Genomic DNA, 22,726 nt, shown 5'->3' on the forward strand with positions numbered 1-22,726 from the left:
TAAGTGAACGAGGCCTTTGGATGAGACTAACAGGCCAAAGCAACGACTTATCTTGAGATTCTCGTACTGAGCAAACATCCGAAACTACAAAACAAATCATTAAAATGTGTCTGAGAATGAAAGCATAACCACTGTTACCTGGAAAAAGGCATGCATGTAAGATGACAACGTAGACAAAATGCAGAAGGCAAAGAGCACGACTGGGCATAGTGAAGAGAATAAGAAAGTGCAGAAAGGAGGTAGAGAGAGAGAAGTGAGGAAAAAGAGAGAATAAAAAAGTCAAATGAGGATAGATGAGAAGTGCAGTGCAGAAATATAGAAGTGAGAGCGCAAAGGCAGAGAGAATGTAAGTGGGATGAGAGTGTAGAGTTCAAGGGAGGGAGATGGAAGGGCACAGAGAAGAGCGATGGGCAGAGAATAGAGGCAGAAGGTCAGGGGTTGCAAACAGAAGGATGGGAGATTGAAAGTAATGTCAGAGGTGAGCTGCTGAACAGAGGTGCCTGCGCAGTGAATGTTTGCCAGGAAGCCACCCGCTGGCGTTTCCTTCCACCCAGAAGGGTGTGAAGCACTTGTGTGCTTCCGAGCACAAAAACACACGAACGTTACATGAGACAAGGAATGGGAGGGTTGCAAAGGGCATAGGTCATAGGCTCCTGCATTAAACTAGAAAGAGAGTGACAAACGCGTGTGACACGGAAAGATATTTAAATTAAAGAGCATGAAGTTGTAGCTAAGACATGCATGTTAGGGGCAGAAACCCTACATGTAACAAACAGCTCTTTTTATTTTATTTTAGTTTTTTAGTTTTATATAGCGCAAGCTAGACTGGAGAGCTGGACCGGAGACGTCGGGTATCAGAGCGCTTTACATGAGCACCAGTTTCGTCACAGAAGATAAGCTTTCAAGTGATTCAGGAACTTTGAAACATCTAACACAGTGAGTGCGGTGAGTGAAGGGTATATTCAACGTCCGTGTGAACGGTAGATTAAACAATTGCGCACGTAGTGCGATACCCAAAGTTAAGTGGGTATGGAGCGCTTACCGTAAGCGTGATACGGGAGACCGAGCTCATTTCCAACAATATCATCGCAAAAGTGATGTTGAATAACCCGGGTAGGCGTGACAGACCATAATAAAGTGATCATAGAAGAAAGACTATGGGTGCTTTGTGTCCAAAGAAAAACACATGCATAAAGTTACGTTAAAGTCAAACCTAAAAACTGAAAAACGGGGCTGAACATGTAAAGGTACCAGATAGAAAGTGTCCGATAAGCAAACAACTATGAAGTGTACCAAAATAAATGGAGTGTTATAGCAAACAAGGCAGCGCTGGAAGGAAGGAGAAATGCGAGTCACGGCCGGAGGCCGGCCGTGAAAACAATGCAGCGCTCCTGAAACTGAAAGCACGGCCGGCCCGGCCGTGAAAGCCTTTGATGCCGCAGGGGGTGGAGCGGCACCAAGCTGGGCAACAGATGGCTGACGATTTGATGCTGTGCACGCGCATTTTAGGTCAATGCGCTTGCGCATTGACCTAAAAGCGCACGGGCACAGGATCAAATCGCCAGTGGAATCGCCAGTTAGGTAAACTCTCGATAAGCCCCTATATATCGAGCTCCCGCTCAATGCGCATGCTCATTGAGATAGGTCGCTCGACCTAAAAAGTCGCTTTTTGAACCATGACCCACCTTTTTGCCAAATTGGTGGTGTTCAAAATCCCTATGGGATGCATGAGGAAAAGTGTTTTGGGAACACCGATTGACGAATCACCCCGAAAGTTTCAACACAGCAGCTGAACTGATCGTACTAATTTTGAACAAGTTGTGAAGATTCGTCAAATGGCGCCAAAGCCATTGGCAAAAGGAACAAGCATTTGCAATGCAATAGGTCTCGCATTTACGTGAGTTTGAGCTATTGGCACTGTAAATGGCAATGCCTTTTTATTTATGTTTTGGTTTTCAAAACATAAATAAAAGGCATTGTCATTTACAATGCCAGTAGCTTAAACTCGCGTAAATGGGAGACCTATTGAATTGCAAATGTTGGTTTATGACGCCAGTGCGGCATCGTGCTGCTGTGCAGTTCAAAATTTGAACGCTTGAGAAGTAAAACATGAAAAGGACAAATATTTGAATCTCGTGAGACTTTTCTTCCCTGAATCTGATGTTTCATCTTATCTACCCTACCAAATGTGCCTGGTTTCCCTGATCTTGAAATATATAAATCAGAAATAAACTGTACGCCCTTTAAAAATAAAAAAAAAATACGGATATTCCCGGCTGATTTAATATCTTTAAGAAACACCCTAGCCTTCCATCCTTTAAAACAGGCTTGTCTGGATTGCAGTGAGACTAAAAGGGGCGCACCTTATATTGTTTCCATTGCTGGATATTTCACTGAAGGGGCAGGGTTGCACAAACTGTGCACATTATGTGTCGGTACAACGCAGGTGTGAGAGTATGGATGCGGTGGGCTTGGGCGGAGGGGGTGGGAGTGGGGTGTGTAATCCCTTCTTGTACCTCTTCTACAGAACCACACCCCAGAAGCGGCCCCATATCCTGATTGAGTTATTGAGGAACAACCCTCAGGCCATCCCTTCTGCCCGACCCCTTTCCCCTCCAAGGTGGGGGCATATGGTCTTACTCCACCCAGCCCTGCCAATAAAGGGGCTGTTAATGGGAATTTATCAGCCCATAGAGTGATGTCACTGACCAGGTCATGAATGATGTAATGTGTGACATCATCAGCAGTGGATTGCGGGCGCGCGAGTTATATAACTATAACGGGGGAATTTCAATAGTTTTATACGAGTGAAATGTCCAACTATAACACCCCTGACACCTATGGTTTTTTAAGTTAATTTCTAAGGTTTTTTAAATGCTAATTTGTAAATCTATATATATTTTTTTAGATTTTCTAACTACATTTTTTTTATTTTTAGATATTTTTTAAATTACATTACACATTTTTTAATCAATTTTTTTACATAAAAGTATTTTTTTTCATTATTGTATATTGTTCATAATATACTTAAATAATTTTTATTTTAACTTTTTTTTATGGATTTGCGCACTGTTATCCTATGGGTAGAAATTCAGTTAGCAGGTAAATAGTGTTATCTTTACATTTTCTTACTCGGGGGTGGATCCTGGAAACAGCACTGCTACATCTCCTCTAAACAGTTAAAAGAATGCAAATTTTCAAAGACGCGCATCCCACGTCTTTTTTAAATATCGCTAGAATGTGCGGATCATACGCGCACCCTGCGATTTTTCCCCCCCAAAAAATCAAAAATAGGGGCCCTGAGAGACCTTGTGGGACCCCTGAGGAGACCTAGAGGATCAGGGTGTGTCTACCCTCCCCCTTTTCACGTTTTAAACACACAATTCACTGGCTTCTTCAGCCTCCCTTGTACTGAGACATAAAATGGCTGCCAACAATTTCTAGTTTCGAATGTTGGCAACCACTTGACAGACAATTAGCCTTCAGCGCGTGATCGGAAGGGTGTGCTTATGGTACAATGACAATAAGCAGAGTATACGTATTCAATTTTTTAATGGGAAATAGGCCGCGTGGCCCCCCCTCCCATGCCCAATTCCGGGGCATGGCTAATTATATATTATTATTTTATGGAGGAGGGCTGCAAAGCCCCCCTCCTGAAGCCACTTCAAGACCACGCGGACATCCGAACTCCATCTATGTATGTACCCCGTAGGAGTTGCCTTAACTTTGTGCATGCATGTTTGTGGTAGCGCATGCTTGTTAATGTTACGCATGTGCACAATACGTCCCACCATCTGGCTATGTACCCCTAACGTATTTCATTTTATTTGCGCATGCTCAATTACAACTTGCCCGATCACAGCGCTCACACCCTGTGTCATCATACTCAACCAATCATCCTCCTGAAAAGCATTTATAAGCTGCCAACCTTCTTGAACTTTTCCTATTCCGCAGTCACAGCCATTGAGTGTTCGTATCCACTTCTTCGTAGGTGAGCACTTTAAGAGTAATTAAATTAATTAATCTGAACAATGTTTAAATACAGCGTAAATGCTAATTTATGTTTGATTTGGCAATGCTGTTTTTAAGCACGCTTTCCTGCTTTTTAGGTCTCGCCTGTCGATGCGCATGCGCATCGAGCTTGCGAGACTATTGGGGCTTAAACAGTCTTTAACCAACTTGCAAGGAATCGTGGCGATTCCTTGCAGTGCCCGTGAAATTCAAAAGCGCGTGCACATGCCCCCAGCCGCCTGCCTTGCATGTCTTTTCCCTCAGCCGCACTCCTCCCACACCCCCGCTCCGCCCCCTCCCCTGTCTGCCGTGTCGCATTTCTTCAGGGCACTTTCTCCACGGCCGCCAGGCCACATCAAAGGCTTCCCCAGCACTGCCCCACCCATCAATCACCATCCCACTGCCACCCCCCTCCCTCTCCATATGGTGCGCTCTGCCTCAGGCCTCTGAGCCGTCCCTACGCTCCCCACCCACCCCCATCCTTCACACCCTTTGTCATTACTTCGGCCCAAGCCTGAGCCATCCCTACGCTCCCCGCCCACCCCCCTCCTTCACACCCTTCGGCACCACTCCGGCCCCGATCCTGAGCCGTCACTTATTCACGGCCGCAGGCCATGACTCGCATGTACTTCCCCGGCTCTGCTCCCCGCCCCGCCTCCTCTCTATCCCTCGCTCTCCTTGTTTTGTTCTCATTCTCGCAAGCTTTTACCAAGTCTCAAGGCCGCACTTTTAAGGCCTGTCTCTTTCACGGCCAATGCTTGTTTACTTCGTCTCCCCCTAACCCCAACACTTCGAGATCGCTGTTATTTTTTATTTTTTATTTAATTAGTCGATTCCCGTGATTTGTGTATTTAAATTAGTAGTTTAGGAGATTAACGTTGAGCCAACGCCTAGGCTCGAACTCTGGTCTCCAAGTCTCTGGTCGGTGAAACTGTTTCAGCACAACAACAGCCACGTCACAACCCACCATTTGGAGCAATGCGCTCCCGCCATGCCCCCCACAGCAGTGCCAAGAGCTTGTTAATTCTTAACTAACTGCGCAAATTGCTCTGTACCACAAACTGCTACCCCCCACGCCTCAACTCTCCACGTCTGCACTTCTACTCTTCCCTACTCTCTAACACTACACCCTCTCACGCAGGCTCTCCACACTTTCACTCGCTTTCCCTGCTCCTTCACCTGTCGGACTCCTCTTCGTCCTCTCACATTTATACCTGTTTAGTCCCATCTTTCCGGCTTTCCCTTCCCATCTCCTCCCTCTGCCTCATCTCCCTGACTTGTCATTCGACGACCCCCTCACACACAGCCCAAGCCTTCCATCCATCGTACTCGCTTGCTTCCTCCCACCTTCCTCACCCTTTAACAATGTCCTACCCTCCAAGGTATCTCCCACATGCTTTACCTCTTACACTCCCCCTAACACACATGCTCTCCCCTCTTCATCGGCTCTTCTCTCCCTGTTACTTCTTCCCTTCCAACACCTTCTCCTCCCTTACCCACTCCTTCTCTCGGCCCCATGCTCCCTTCACACTCTGCCCCCCCCATCTCTCTCTTTTTTTCTGCCTACGCTGCCTTTACTGCCCCCTCCTCGCCTTTACGAATTTACGCTGTTTACCGTGTGTCTCTTCTTTTACAACTTATTTGAGTGTTTTTTGTGTCTACACTCCAGGCTTTTGGGGTTCTGTTAACCCAGGGGCGTAACGCAGGCACCTGGAGAGGGGCATAATTTGAGCCGGTGGTTACCACCGCATCCACCACCACATCCACCACCACATCCACCACCACATCCACCACACCCACCACCACTACATCCACCACCACCACCACCCCATCCACCACCACCACCGCATCCACCACCACCGCATCCACCACCACCGCATCCACCACCACCGCATCCACCACATCCACCATCACCACCACATCCACCATCCCCACCACATCCACCACCACCACATCCACCACCACCACATCCACCACCACCACATCCACCACCGCCACATCCACCACCGCCACATCCACCACCACCACATCCACCGCCACCACATCCACCGCCACCACATCCACCGCCACCACATCCACCGCCACATCCACCGCCACATCCACCACCACATCCACCACCACATCCACCACACCCACCACCACCACACCCACCACCACCACATCCACCGCATCCACCACCACTACATCCACCACCACCACCCCATCCACCACCACCACCGCATCCACCACCACCACCGCATCCACCACACCCACTGCATCCACCACCACCACATCCACCGCATCCACCACCACCACATCCACCATCACCACCACATCCACCATCACCTCCACATCCACCATGACATCCAACGCCACATCCACCACCACATCCACCACCACCACATGCACCACCGCATCCACCACCACCACATCCACCACCGCATCCACCACCGCATCCACCACCGCATCCACCACCACCGCATCCACCACCACCGCATCCACCACCACCGCATCCACCACCACCACCACATCCACCACCACCACCACATCCACCACCACATCCACCACCACCACATCCACCACATGCACCACCGCATCCACCACATCCACCACATGCACCACCGCATCCACATCCACCACCACCACATGCACCACCACATCCACCACCACCACATCCACCACATGCACCACCACCGCATCCACCACCGCATGCACCACCGCATCCACCACCGCATCCACCACCACCACATCCACCACCACCACATCCACCACCACCGCATCCACCACCACCGCATCCACCACCACCACATCCACCACCACCACATCCACCACCACCACATCCACCACCACCACCACCACATCCACCACCACCACATCCACCACCACCACATCCACCACCACCACATCATCCACCACATCCTCCAACACATCCACCACCACTTTCACCACCACCGCATCCACCACATCCACCACCGCATCCACACCACATCCACCACCACATCCACTATCACCTCGACATCCACCATGACATCCACCGCCACATCCACCACATGCACCACCACTGCATCCACCACATGCACCACCACTGCATCCACCACCACATCCACCACACCTACCACATCCACCACCACACCCACCACCACACCCACCACCACGTCCACCACCGCATCCACCACCACCTCCACCACCACCACCTCCACCACCACATCCACCACCACCACATCCACCACATCCACCACCTCATCCACCACCTCATCCACCACCGCATCCACCACCACCACATCCACCACACCCACCACCATCATTTCCACCACCACATCCACCATCACCACATCCACCATCACCACATCCACCATCACCACATCCACCACATCCACCACCACCACATCCACCACCACCACATCCACATCCACCCCCACATCCACCACCAACACCACCGCATCCACCCCCATCACCACCACATCCACCATCACCACCACCACCACATCCACCACCACCATATCCCCCAGATCCACCACCACCACATCTATATGTGTGTGTGTGTGTGTGTGTGTGTATGTCGCTCTGTGTGTGTGGAGGTGCAAATGCAAGGTTCTTGGATTTTCGTCACAATAAAATACACTGAACATAATCTTCACAAAAGATATTTACAAACGTTTAAGCTATTGCCATTATAAATTACAATACATTTTATTTAAGTAATAATTATTCACAAAATTAAAAGCCATTGTTATTTGTAATATCAATACATCTAAGTCACGTAAATCCAACACACATTGCATTACAAATGCTATAGGTGTCACATTTGCGAAAGTTAAAACTATTGACATTGTAACTGACAAAGCTATTAATTTTGCTATTTTTCAAAACCAACACATAAATAAAAAAAGTCAAACTTTCCTAATGCGAGACCTATTGCATTTCCAATGCTTGTTTATATAGTTAAAGATGACTTCGTAACTTTTGTTTCTGTGCAAATCACTTAATCCTGGTGCGTTTGTTTAATTTGCCAAGCGCCACGTGGCCGCTCTTACAGCAGTGTGCTACGTGCTGTTCAAGTTAATGCAATGTAGTTTTTCTCGTGTAAGTAGTACGTCACGTGCCCCATGCGTTGCAAAAGTAATGTTTTCTGCAAAAGTGTACTTTAGCATGGTTTCCAGCTCTTATAACTTAAATATTTTGCCTTGGTAGGCGATGTTTCTGGGCAAATGACTTAATCCGTCCGCATATCATTTTTTAAGTAGTGCGTCACGTGCTCCTTCCTTCCCATGCACTGCACATGTAATTGATTGGTTAATGTTGTATTTTAGCACGCTCTCCATGTTTTTTAATAACCTTAAACTTAATTTGCCCCCCTGTTCTATCTCATTATACAGATATCTCAACCATGAGATGTACTGGTCTCCACAAGCTGCCTGCCCATACACTATACATATGTCCAACTCGACACACCAGATCCACTGACTGCTCTCCATATGTTATCAGCCGAAAATTGCAATGTAAATAAAGTGAGTGACCAATCTCGGCTTAACATTTGTATAATGCAATGCTAGTTCCTATTTTGCTTGCCAAATATAACCTCTGATAATTGCTTTTCATTCCCAATCCTATTGAGATCAAATGGTTTAAAGTACATTCAAATTAATCTTGGACATATGTACAACATATACATTTTTAACTCTTTTTTTTTCAGTTTGCAGAATGTTTGTTGCTGAGGTTGAAGAAAACTATATCCTCCAGTTCCAGCTGATTACACCGATGTCTCAAATATGGCATTTACTAGTTGTCCGAAGCCATGAACATTCACACATTTTTAATGGACAACATTAAGGTAAATACTCACAATACGACTACTCGACGAAGTTAAAAAGTAACGGATATAAGTATTTGAGGGATTTTCGGTGGCAGATAATTTCAAACTCACACTTCTACTAATTAGTCTGATACAGGGTGGATTTCTGTATAACTTACGGATGATTAGGTTTTAGGATGGCATACAGAGATCCCAACCTTCTTACTTTTTTTCTTGAAGGGTTCCAAATTGGGGACGAATATTAGACTGTGCAGTAGAGGTTGATGGTGTTGCTCCACTGGTACTTGGGCCTCCTCATGAAGCAGGAGGAGCCAAAGTCATTGTCAACTGTCATTGACAACCATTGACAGTTGGTTGCACACATTGAGTATACTTATATATGCCGATACACGACTATATATTACATGGAGCAAGGGCTAATATGTGCAACCAACTGTCAATGGTTGCCAATGCCGATACAAGGCCCGATTGTGTTTCTCTCATTTTTTCCACAATAATGTAAATCTGTTGATAATTCGATGTCGTTAATACCATGGCCTGTTTTTATTGTGAAAACAAATTATGATTAAGGGAGATTGTTACTCCACTCAAAGATGGCGCGCGTCCTTCTGGCCTGATCTGCTGCCATGGTAACCAGCATAATGTTTAAAACCAAGCCTCACTGTGAATAGCGCTAACAACACTGAAGAAGGAATCTTTCCGAAACGAGTTTGTTTATGAAGAATAAAAACCTGTTGCAGTAAAGCCCCACGGGTGCTGCTTTTCTTTGGAAGATACAAGAGAAAACGGAGCGGACGCGGTGTATCTGTGTGTCTCTGTGTGTCTCTGTGTGTCTCTCTCTCTCTCTCTCTTTTTGTGTCGTGAAGTAATGCAAGCCAATCTGGAGTAAGCTGTGCATACAGGTCATTGTTCTGATGACATGCCTTGCTCCACAACTGAATGTTAGATATCCAACATGGATACTGCAATAGGTTATGAAATGCTGTGTTTCTAACTAGAGTATCTTTCACTCTTATGAATTGGAATAATTTGCTGGGATTGCGATTGTTTTTCTATAGGGCTGTAGTCCTATATAAAGTTGATACTTGGATCATTATGAGATGCAAATCATAGTTCAGCAAGGTAAATTCTCCTATATAAGGAGCTTCATGAATAACGGTGATTGTAATAACACTTCAATGGCTCTGTGGGGCACGGATCATCATCATCGAGACAATTACATGCATGCATAGCATTACAGAATTTGTAATATTATTGGATTATTTTTATTTGCCCTCTGAGACAATGTGAGGAGTGTTGCATAAACCTTTTTTTTATGTCTATTGCAGGCATTATTCAAGCGAATTTAGTTTATAGAATATTATGAATACAAAGTCATACCAGGTTGATAATTAATTCAGTATTTTTATAAATAATTGAAGGTGTTTCCAAAATCTGTATTGACGAAAAGTGACTGGTACAATTAATTATGCAATCCACATCATTACACACGTGGGTTTTTTTTGGCTGGTTTTTTACAGTTGTTATGTTATGTTAATATAACTTCTAAGTGCATCTGAGCACTAGCCTAAATGGTTACTGTTGAGTGAGTGGTTATAACGTAAATAACCTGGTTTTCAGTTCTTTCCAGAAGGAGAGGAGATCGGCTGCACTTCTGAGGTGGAATGGAATATTGTTCCAAGCTTTTGCGGCACATGTAGTGAAGCTCCTGCCAGTCCAACTAGCTTTTTTTTTTTTAACTGAGGGAACAGTCACTTGATTTGCTGTCATAGAGCGCAAGGTTCTACTGGGAACATACCATTGAAGGGGTGTTAAATAGTCAGGGCCCCTTTAGAGCCTTGTAAAGCGTACATAGGGCTTTAAATTGCGCCCAATGGTTAACTGAGAGCCAATGAAGAAGTCTTAGTTCCTTCTTGACCAAGACAAACCTAGGTGTACCCGTCAACAGCCTGGCCACTGCATTTTGCACGATTTGGAGTCTGTTTATATGTCTCTTTTGGTTTTTCAAGTAGAGACTGTCACAGTTATCAAGCCGTGACATAATGAGTGGTGTGACCGCATTCTTAAAGCTGTCTTCCGGAAGAAGTAACTTTATTTTCCTCTGGATTCTGCCGAGAAAAACATGTAGAGACAACTCCACTTATCTGATCACCAAAAGTGAGACTTATCCACAATGACCCCCAAATTCTTCACTTTCTTAGTTGGTTCTGGGAGAATTCCCAATTCCTCCGGCCACCAGTCAGGCGACCAGAGGTTTAAATTATTGCCAAATATAATAAACTCTTTTTTTCCAGAGTTAAGTTTCAGGCAGTTCGAGGACATCCACCATAAGATGGCTTTCATATAGTCATGACATCTTGATCCTGTATCAGCTTCTTGTCCACCCTGGAGGGACAGCACTATTTGCGTGTCATCCGCATAAGATGTCAATAGGAACCCGAAAGATCTTATCAGGGTCGTCAGTGGGGACACGTACACATTAAAAAGTGTAGGACTAAGGGAGGACCCCTGAGATACCCCACAAGGAAGGGAGAAAGGCTTTGAACTATCTTTATCCAAATCTACCATCTGAGATCTGTCGGTAAGAAAGGATTTCAAGAGGTTCCAGGCCATGCCTTGTACCCCACCTTCAGATAGACAGTCCATCAAAACCTTAAGATGAACCGTATCGAAGGCTGCTGAGAGATCCAACATGATCAATAGTGCAGCGCCTCCCTGGTCCAAAGCCTCTTTTACCTCCTCGGTTGATTTAATCAAGGCCAGCTCCATGCTGTGTTCAGCTCTAAAGCCATATTGTGTTGGATCCAGTATATTGTTAATCTGAAGGAATAAGCTAAATTGAGCATTCAAGGCTTTCTCAATCATTTTTGCCGGTAGGGGGAGGCGCGAAATAGGTCTGTAACTATTCTGATCCCTAGGATCGAGATTTTATTTTTTAAGCAGAGGGAGAATAGATGCCACTTTCCATTTTTGGGAAACTGACCAGAGTTGAGGATAGTGTTGAACAGGGGGCTAAGGGCTGTCGCAATAATCTCAGGGGTTTGTTTAATCACGGACGCAGGACAAGAATCCAGAGGGGATCCTACCGGAGCGACATCAAAAGTTTAATCACATCCTGTGTCTCCGATGGTGTGAAGCTATCTAGTATCGATGTTATTTTGGATCCAATTGGCCTCGCCCTGGCTGATACGTCAATATCCTCTTTCTGTGTAGGTGAAAATGAGGAAAAGATGGCTTCCACCTTTTGCTGACAAAAGGAGGCAAGACTTTCACATAATTCGGGACTGCTCTGTATTTTAGGTGTATTGGGGGCAGTGAGTTTGATTAGTGTTTTGAAAAGTTCTTTAGAGGAAGATTTTGCCAGATTATTCTGCTCCGCAAAAAAAATCCTTTTGGTGTCAAGGAGTAATTTTTTTTAAAGAGCAAGACTTTATTTATTTGCCTCTTTATCGATCTTATTGTAGCCTCTTCTCCATGCTCGTTCTAGCTGTTTACAGACGCGTTTTTGTTTTTTTAAATCCTCTGAATACCAGGGGGCTGATGGATGGACCTGCTTAGGAGTCCACAATTTTGTCGGAGCAAGTTTGCTACATGCAGCATCTACCCATCCAGTGTAGGCAGCAGTAGCATTGTCAACTTTCGAGGGAAGATTCTGGGCTGTTGCTATAAGTGAGTTTCCTAGTTTTTAGGTCTCGCCTGTCGATGCGCATGCGCATCGAGCTTGCGAGACTATTGGGGCTTAACCACTCTTTAACTAACTTGCAAGGAATCGTGGCGATTCCTTGCAGTGCCCGTGACTTTTAAGCTCAATGCGCATGCTCATTGAGCTTAAAAGCGCGTGCACATCAGTTCCCTCAGCCGCACTCCAGTCCCCTGCTGCTTTCACACCCTCTCCCCGCTCCGCCCCCTCCCCTGCCCGCCGTGTCGCATTTCTCCTCCCCCCTCCCCTTATCTGCCTTTCCCTCCGTCTTGTTTTTTTTTTTACCCGCTCCGCCCCCTCCCCTGCCCGCCGTGTCGCATTTCTTTTCTCCTCTTTGCTCCTCCAGCAGTTCTCTGTCACCTTTCCTTCTCTCCTCCCTTGTCCACCTTTTCATTGTTTTTGCCCACCTCTCCTCCAGTTGAACTCTGTCACTAGCTCCTTTCAGCCCCTTCTCATTCCAGTGTTTTCGGGTCCCATCTCATGCTAGGGGTTAAGCTCCCTTTGCCTGCAAATGCACGGGAAAACGGACAGACACGCACCAGGAAACACCACACAGACGCAGTACAAGCATTGATTAATCACTCGCACACATCACGTTTTACTCCTTTGCTAGTGTTCTCGTTGTTTACATCAGAAAGAAACAGACCTTAAAACGATTGAATAATTGACAGAATCCTCAAATATTGTTAATTCCATTGAAGTCTAGTGAAAACGCTGCTCGAAGATGATATGTTGCTAAAATTACCGTAACAAAATCAATCCACTCACTGTAATATTCTTAATGTAATTGTATGTGCTAGCACCAGAAGGTATGGAGTGAAATTACTTAACTTGTGAGTAAAGATATTTGTTCACACCCTCTCCCCGCTCCGCCCCCTCCCCTGCCCGCCGTGTCGCATTTCTCCTCCCCCTCCCCTTATCTGCCTTTCCCTCAGTCTTGTTTTTTTTTTACCCGCTCCGCCCCCTCCCCTGCCCGCCGTGTCGCATTTCTTTTCTCCTCTTTGCTCCTCCAGCAGTTCTCTGTCACCTTTCCTTCTCTCCTCCCTTGTCCACCTTTTCATTGTTTTTGCCCACCTCTCCTCCAGTTGAACTCTGTCATTAGCTCCTTTCAGCCCCTTCTCATTCCAGTGTTTTCGGGTCCCATCTCATGCTTGTTATAAAGGGGCTGCCAAAATGCGGACACTCCTCAACCCTCTGCTTCACATGAGACTCTGCGGCTCTCCTGGGACAATAAACCACTCCAGAACAAACATGGAGTTGTCATACGCGGCCATCTATCTCAATTAAAGGCCACATAGCTTCTCTAACCTCTAGGAAAATCTAGCCCTGCTATTTAATTTTGGTGCGGGATTACTGTGTAAAGAAGGTTTGCATAACGTCTCATCTGACTAACTAGTGCTTTAGTTTAGCATTGTATGTGTTTTCATAGGCTTGTGTGTATGTCCTTTAATGCATGTGCATGCTTGTCTTTTTCTGTTCAGTTCCCGTGTCAGTGTGTGCTTACCTGGATTTCCGTTTGTCTAATTTATGTGGCCTTTGTCAACGAGGCAATCCGCTACTCTGTCCAACGTTTATGAAGACGAGACACTCAACCACGCAATGCCACTCACCCACGCAACGCCACTCAGCCACGCAACGCCACTCAGCCACGCAACGCCACTCAGCCACGCAACGCCACTCAGCCACGCAACGCCACTCAGCCACGCAACGCCACTCAGCCACGCAACGCCACTCAGCCACGCAACGCCACTCAGCCACGCAACGCCACTCACACACGCAACGCCACTCACCCACGCAACGCCACTCACCCACGCAACGCCACTCACCCACGCAACGCCACTCACCCACGCAACGCCACTCACCCACGCAACGCCACTCAGCCACGCAACGCCACTCAGCCACGCAACGCCACTCAGCCACGCAACGCCACTCAGCCACGCAACGCCACTCACCCACGCAACGCCACTCACCCACGCAACGCCACTCAGCCACGCAACGCCACTCAGCCACGCAACGCCACTCAGCCACGCAACGCCACTCAGCCACGCAACGCCACTCAGCCACGCAACGCCACTCAGCCAGGCAACGCCACTCACACAGGCAACGCCACTCATCCACGCAACACCACTCACACATGCAACGCCACGCAACGCAACGCCACTCACACATGCAACGCCACTCACACACGCAACGCCACTCAAACAACAGCGCCACTCAAACAACAGCGCCACTCAAACAACAGCGCCACTCAAACAACAGCGCCACTCAAACAACAGCGCCACTCAAACAACAGCGCCACTCACATACGCAGCGCCACTCACATACGCAACGCCACTCACATACGCAACGCCACTCACATACGCAACGCCACTCACACACGCAACGCCACTCACACACGCAACGCCACTCACACACGCAACGCCACTCACACACGCAACGCCACTCACACACGCAACGCCACTCACACACCCAACGCCACTCACACACCCAACGCCACTCACACACCCAACGCCACTCACACACCCAACGCCACTCACACACCCAACGCCACTCACACACCCAACGCCACTCACACACCCAACGCCACTCACACACCCAACGCCACTCACACACCCAACGCCACTCACACACCCAACGCCACTCACACACCCAACGCCACTCACACACCCAACGCCACTCACACACTCACACACCCAACGCCACTCACACACCCAACGCCACTCACACACCCAACGCCACTCACACACCCAACGCCACTCACACACCCAACGCCACTCACACACCCAACGCCACTCACACACCCAACGCCACTCACACACCCAACGCCACTCACACACCCAACGCCACTCACACACCCAACGCCACTCACACACCCAACGCCACTCACACACCCAACGCCACTCACACACCCAACGCCACTCACACACCCAACGCCACTCACACACCCAACGCCACTCACACACCCAACGCCACTCACACACCCAACGCCACTCACACACCCAACGCCACTCACACACCCAACGCCACTCACACACCCAACGCCACTCACACAAACAACGCCACTCACACAAACAACGCCACTCACACAAACAACGCCACTCACACAAACAACGCCACTCACACAAACAACGCCACTCATCCACGCAACGCCACTCATCCACGCAACGCCACTCATCCACGCAACGCCACTCATCCACGCAACGCCACTCATCCACGCAACGCCACTCATCCACACAACGCCACTCATCCACGCAACGCCACTCATCCACGCAACGCCACTCATCCATTTGCAAAACGAAAAATGTTAAACTCTTCTATTGCGAGACCTATTGCATTTTCAATGCTTGTATGCTATTGTTGTCTTTCCAGGCCCTTATAGCTAACTTTTCCTTGGGCTCTGGTTTGCACTGAAGATCGGTTAGCAATGATAATTCAAACAGAATGGCAGAGTGATTTGTTTAAGGAAGGGGCAGCAGCTCTGTGTGAGTCAGACTGGGGTTATTGGAATTGAGTCAGACTGGGGTTATTGGAATAAATCCAGTCTAGAATATGTCCTGCTATATGGGTAGGCACCTCTACCTGCTGCTTAAGGTCCCCACCACCCATCACTTGTTGCAACCTCGCAGTATCGGGTCATTGTAATCCTTAAAATGAAAATGAAAATCCTCCCATAACTGTAAAAGAGTTGGAGCATAGTCCCTCCTCTAGGAGCGACCCAATGGACTCTACAAAAAGACCTCTGGGACCCGGGGGCGGTAAAGAAGTATCCCCTTGAAAGTATCATGGCAGGAAGTACGTACGCTAAGCGACAGTGCTTCACACGCCAGATTGGAGGCTGTGATAAAAGAAGGTTCCAGGGCGCTGTGGTATATGACCGCCAGTCCTCCACCCCTCCCATTAGGTCGATCTTGCATATAGCAGAGAAAGCCTGGGGGTGTGGCTTTAACTAAGTTGGGTCCTGAAGCTTTATCTGATCAGGTCTCAGTTATGAAGGCCAGCTTAATATTATGTTCCTCCGGAAACAATGCACATTCTGTGCAGTGCTTAATCAACCATCTTGCATTTAGGAGTAAACATTTAAGGGGGGCAACAACCCCTGTTGTCCCCAACGGACTCCGTAGACTAGTGATGTAAGAAATTGGTTGCGGTTGATAAAATTAATGACGCATTACTTTGCAGTTACTGGCTACACTCTAGAGAATAAAGTTGTGTATCCAAAGCTCTGTGTGCAGATTAATTCATTTACATGTTAACAGGCTGGGAAGGGCACTACAACTGACAACATAAGGGATACGTAAGGGGGAGGCGTAACTAGCAAGGCCAAAATGGCGAATCCACTGTAAATGGGCTCTGTGCACCTACCCAGTTATCCGCCAATAATTCTGGCCAAAATTAGCCATCTACCGCTTTAACCTGCCCCATCCAGGGCCGGACTGGACGTTGTGGGCACCGGGCAATCCCCTGGTGCGCCGCAAGAGTGGGGGCCGCTTTTGGGCCCCTGGGGGCCGTTTTTGTTACAAGGCCGTTTTTGCAGCATAGCTGCAAAAATCGGCCCTGTAACAAAATCGGCCGAAAACTGGCCCCGGAAAAGAGCTTGGTCGCATGCCCAACCTCCCTCCACCAAACCCCCCACCCCGGCCGAGCACTTTGCCAGGGCCGGTTTTGGTTCCCAGTCCGGTCGTGGCCCCATCTGCCTCCCATCACTATCCCCTAGTGATCAACATTGCCACTGAGCCAAACAACCATCGGAGGCTGCCCTTTCTTGCTCCTCTTGTTTTTTCTGGCTATGGAACCACTAGCGGCCACTATCCGGCTTGGGGGAGCAGAATGGAGACTACTGCTTGGTGATGCAATACATGCAATTTCGCTTAATGAGGATGATCTATTACTATACGTCAGAGATGTCGGGGCTTCCCGAGATACCATTGACAACACACTTGCAGCTTATACCCTTTTAACCCATCCACCGCAGACCCAGGGCTATCTATAACCAGTCAACAAATCTGCTGGCAGCCAGCTGGTTTCTGTTATCTTGGTATCAGGATATACCATCGATCTGATGACCTACTGGACGGCGATGTCCCACGCGCGATATCCGCCACACGATCACAAGTGTCATTTTGGTGCACCCTACCACTAATGGTAATGGGTCGTATCGCCCTGCTGAAAATTGTGGTTTTACCCAGGTTGTTAGATTTCTTCATGAATTTACCGATATATATCCACCCCCCAATGTTTTGCTCCTTTTGAGAGCATGATGCACGAGGTCTATTGGAATGGCTCTCGCTGCTGGGTCGCACCATCCAAATTGTGCCTCCCAGTGGATCAGGGAGGATTTAGGGTGCCCCATATAGAACACTACTACCTGGCAGCACAGCTCCAGTAGATCGCCAGATGGATGAGCGGGCAACACACGGCGGACAAGGCCACGCAGCATCAGGCCTGCCCGAGTTCACCCAGTCTGCAACTATTCTATCCAGGAAGCCGTGACAAGACCACGAAGTAGCTAATGCTGGCAGTGGCCCATATATGCTTTAAACACGCCTTATCCCTCACTAAAGATTGCATTCAATTTGTGCCTGCGCTCCCCCTGCTGGGGAGTACAGAAAGGGCAAAATTACAGCACGAGTGCAGGCCTCCCCACATGGGAAACGACGGGGTTACAAACATTGGGAGAACTTCACAGGGACAGGCAGTTGATTCCTTTCCAGAAGCCAGTGTCGGGTGAAGGACTCCCTCAAGGGCAGTTCCTGCTCCATGCTTCCCTAATAGTGGAGTAGAGTGAACGCTGGGGCAACTTGTTGCAGGAACCGGCAATACACCACACCATACAATACAATACATTCACATCATGGGCACAGGGAGGCGGCAAATAAATCGTTTGCTGACTTACTGGGCATTCACAAAGCGCACCAGCAACTCTCACTTAGAAATCACTAGGATACAGCCCTACAAAATCCCTGTACTGACAAAGTCTGAGAAGCAATTCTACAGGGATCAGTTCTCATACCCAGAAGCGCACGGTTCCGTCTCATACAACTTTACATAATCCATAGGGCGCACCTTACACCGGAGAACATCAATAGATACTGTCACTGCACGGAGAGCTGGTGTTCCCTTTGTCATCTAGTGAATGCAAACCTGATACATATGCTATGGGGCTGGCCTTATTGGCGCACTGTCACCACCCAACTCACAAAACTGTACTGAGCGCATATAAAGAACACGTGGGAGATCTGCATCCTGGGCCTGTACCACAGATTCAAACAAACCACAGATCCAAACAAAGCGCGGTCACATCTATCTAGGCCGAACTACTAGGCATTGGAAACAGGCTGAACGCCCACCTTGGGAAGCATGGCACCGCTCTTTTCTTCACTGGGCACAAGCTACAAGCATGGCACTGTGACAGGAAGACGCACTGGGTCTGCGCCAGACTCCGCTGGCAACAGCTTGGGACGTTATGCTCAGGGACTTACAAAAACCCTCCCAGACGCCCAGTTTCCCTGCATCGGACATGCAATCTCAACCCAGAAATCACTAATACTCCTAAAGGGAAGGCCCTCCCGCACCACCACTACATTTCTACTCCTATTACGCAACAAAGCGCGCACTTCTTGACTGGGTGAGGGGCTGACAACCAGAGCTCTAGAAGCAAGCACAGTTGCACAGTGACTAGATTGGGCCAGAACTCGAATCATTTGGAGATTTCATGACCCCAATCCCTTCCTCATGCACATCCGAGTCAATCTGAGGCCATTAGGATAAACAACCCTGCCCCGTCACTACAGGGCTTCCCTCAGCAATACAACGGCTGTATCCTTCCCATATAGTAGAACGGGTAGTAATACAATTTGTACTCCTGATTTGTTGTTGCCTCAACCCTATAATTCATGTTCTAAACTTGATCCATGACTGCATGTGCATTACCCCTTTTGTAACCTAAACAAATGCGAAGTAATGTAAACAAAAAAAATCCCAATTTGAATTTTACAATCTAACAAAATGCATCCAGCATCGTTCCTCCTCACAAACCCCAAATATGCCTTTTCTTCAAAAACTCGAAGCATCGTAAATCACAGGCCAATTAACAATTTGGTTCACACAACCTTAGAGTAAAATATTACCTCCAAATATGGTATGCCAATAGGGGCATATTAAGTCCCAAGGTAAGCCACTCCGCAGCACAGAGAAACATGACACAAAAGAAGGCATGGATGAGGTACTCGGGAAGAACAAGCTGCAAAACAAAAGGCCATATTAATTTGAGAAGCAATTTCTTTGATATGCTGAATGTTTGCTTTATAATGACAATGTGCCCGTTGACACGTGCAAACATACGAACATTTAAAGAACATGAAAACAGCACTTGGTTTAACACGAATTAACAATGCAATCAGCTTTTCGCCACATGTAGTTAAAAATGTAAGGATATCAAAGCAAAATATGGTGGATATGGTAAATACTAGAGAAGTGTAAGCATATGAAGCCACTCTGTTAACTACACCAGGCATTTCACCACTGTAAGCCATATTATCAACTGCTCTCCTCTGGTTCTCGTGGTAAATTGGGATCACCCGTCTCTGAACCAGTGACACTCGGGCTGCAAGATTTAGCAGAGTGTGAAAGTGGTCATGGCCGCCGAGTCTGCGGCACCATTTCTCATTTTCCAAGCGACAATGATGCAGTTGAATCCCAACTGCCTGGAGTTCAAATCATGGTGGCAGCCGCTTTCCCCACATGAATCCTTCACTCTCAATCAGCACCAGACAAATCAAATCCAACCACCGGTGGAGCACCCTTCGGCAGCTCCTGCATGTCCCACAATCAAAACTGCAATCACTGTGCTGCCCAATAGTCACAATCCGGGCTGTGCTAGGCAGTTACTTGGGTGCTGTCAGCATTACTGTGATGTGAATTGGGTGTTTGATGTGAGCATTCGCAATGGTTGTGTCTGTTGTTGCGTTGACTATTTGGTATAAATAGGGGGTAGTAACGTTCGAGTGTGTTTGTAAGTTTTTCTCTGTGGCATCTGAGTTTCAGATTTAAAGTGTTCATTTTGTTTTCCCTCGGACTTGAACGAAGGTGCAGCTTCGGTCAAACACAATGTGTGGAGTACACTCAGCACCGTCTTCACGACCAGCACCCTCATTTCTTTCTTCTTCCAGACACTTCCCAATAAAACCATCTTTGTGGAAGGCTTTACTTTCTCAGCTGTTATAAAAGATAACCGGGCCACGAATCTTGTTGAGAAAGTGGAACTAATGGAGAACCTTCATCTTGTGAAAACAAACACTCACAAGCTAATCATACATACATCCTGTCACAAACCCTTTATAAAAGCAAAAGAGAGCGCAGACCTAATCCTGGCCAGACCAGTTGCTGCTCAGACCAAGTTTTAAATGCTTGGCACTCCTCCTGCCACTCTTCCACACCTTGATGAAATAGAAGCCACAAAGATCACATTAATTTTGGTCAAACAGTTGACCAAAGTGGTCTTACACAGCAAGATTAACTTAGTGGTGTCACTACAGAACAGACTGATACTGTGGAGTAACTTCTCATCTCCCTCCCCACACTTATACCAATGACTGGCCTGACTACACACCTAGAGAGAAAGTGAAATTTAGTTTCAAATCGACCAAGAAATGTTTTAACCTCGAACTTGCTACTTTGAATTGAGTTAGCTACAGTTCAGAATTAAAGCGGTACAACACCTTGATGCTCACATTATTTCCTGATTATCCAACTAAAGTCTGGTTGGCACACAGATGCTGCAGTTGGCTAGTTACCCAAGATAGGACAGCATGTGGCTGAGAATTTGGGAGAAAGAGAGGAATTCAATCCCACCTTCTGAGAGCTTATGCCAGTCACGAGAACAAGAATGATGGGGTTGTCATCACTCCCTGGAAAGAAGAAGAGGAGACCGGTGTCTATTGACTCAATGAAGCTGAACCATGTGTCTATCCCATACAATCAAACCAGTACATTATCAGAAGTACTGTAGGCTGTGCAATCAAAAAGTGTCTTGGTCGCTTATGGTGCCATTTCAATGATCAAGGACCTAGGCCTGATCAATTAATTAGGTCTCGCCTACGGACCTCTTGAAATCGCTCGGCGCTTTTGTGGAAACTCCTGCATGTTCTGCACTGTTTCCAATGGGCCCTCGTGCATGTGCAGCACTTACCAAGCGGGAGCGAGCAGCGCCGCCATCTGTTAGCAATTATCGCGCCCGCCTCTGTCGCTCCCGTAAGGTAAACGCTGTAGATGCTTGCGGGCTGCGCTGGTCTTTCAGCGCTTCTTTTTTGTTTGTTGTGGTATGTTTGTATGGTCTCAAAAAGCTACTATCTAACTGCAAGATCAAAATAGAAGCAGTGCCTAAAAACCTACACGGATACATATGGTGCTTTGCCCTTCATTCATTCATCCACAAAACTACACCCCAAAAATCTGAATTAAGGTTTCTCATTCTTTGCCCAGGTCTGAAATTACTTAAATTGGCTCTGCTGAACAGGTTTGGAATCCAGGTACACAGGTAAACTCACACAAGCGACCCCCAAATCTGTTTCCTATTAGATGAAGCAGACAGCCCAACTCAAGCAAAGTCTGAGTTGGTCATAATCTCCTTAGCAGTTAGTGTCCCTCAGCAGATGTACAACAAGCTCTTACTGACGGCATTTAAATGGCCGTTTATTACTGAGGCCTTAAACATTTTCCAAACCAAAAGCAGGAAGAAAAAAAACACCAAGCGCATTTGCTCCGGGCTCCTTGGCCCTCGCGCTGCTCCGTGCCCTCGATGACGTTTTTGAATGTCACGGAAGAGTTATGCCAGCCTGCCCTCCCTGTCTCGGTTTCACTCCAGTATGAGGGCTGTGTTAGTTTATTTTGCTTAGGTCTTTCTTGGAAGCGTGGCTGATGATGTTAGCAGCACAACATCATAATTGCCCCATATTAAATCAAGGAAGTGATATGTTTTTTTAAAACCGAGATGAAAGACCGTGGGTAGACAATGGAGTACTTTGGAAAGCGGCGGAGTCCTCGAGCACGCAGGGTATGCTGGGATACAGCACAGAAGAGCCCCCCCCCTTCCACTCCCCACCCCCCTTCCGAGCACTGACTGGGCGGAGGCAGCAAATGAGTTGAGCAGCTGAGGGGCGCGCGCCAGGTGCCAGCATGAGAAGAAACTTATTTCTGAGGAATAGCGGCACAGGCTGGAACTTGCC

The 22,726-nt window shown here is 47.5% G+C and overlaps 1 protein-coding gene across 1 annotated transcript in view; it reads right to left on the reverse strand.

The window, feature by feature from the left end:
- CNIH1 (cornichon family member 1) overlaps positions 1-22,726 on the reverse strand; it is a 136,877-nt gene that overhangs the window by 60,193 nt on the left and 53,958 nt on the right. The window contains exon 3 of the mRNA XM_078659835.1: positions 19,631-19,743. Coding sequence (XP_078515961.1) covers positions 19,631-19,743 — 113 coding nt within the window. The remainder of the gene's footprint in view (positions 1-19,630; positions 19,744-22,726) is intronic.

This window comes from Lissotriton helveticus, chromosome 9 (assembly GCF_964261635.1).
Source record: "Lissotriton helveticus chromosome 9, aLisHel1.1, whole genome shotgun sequence".
Classification (NCBI taxonomy): domain Eukaryota; kingdom Metazoa; phylum Chordata; class Amphibia; order Caudata; family Salamandridae; genus Lissotriton; species Lissotriton helveticus.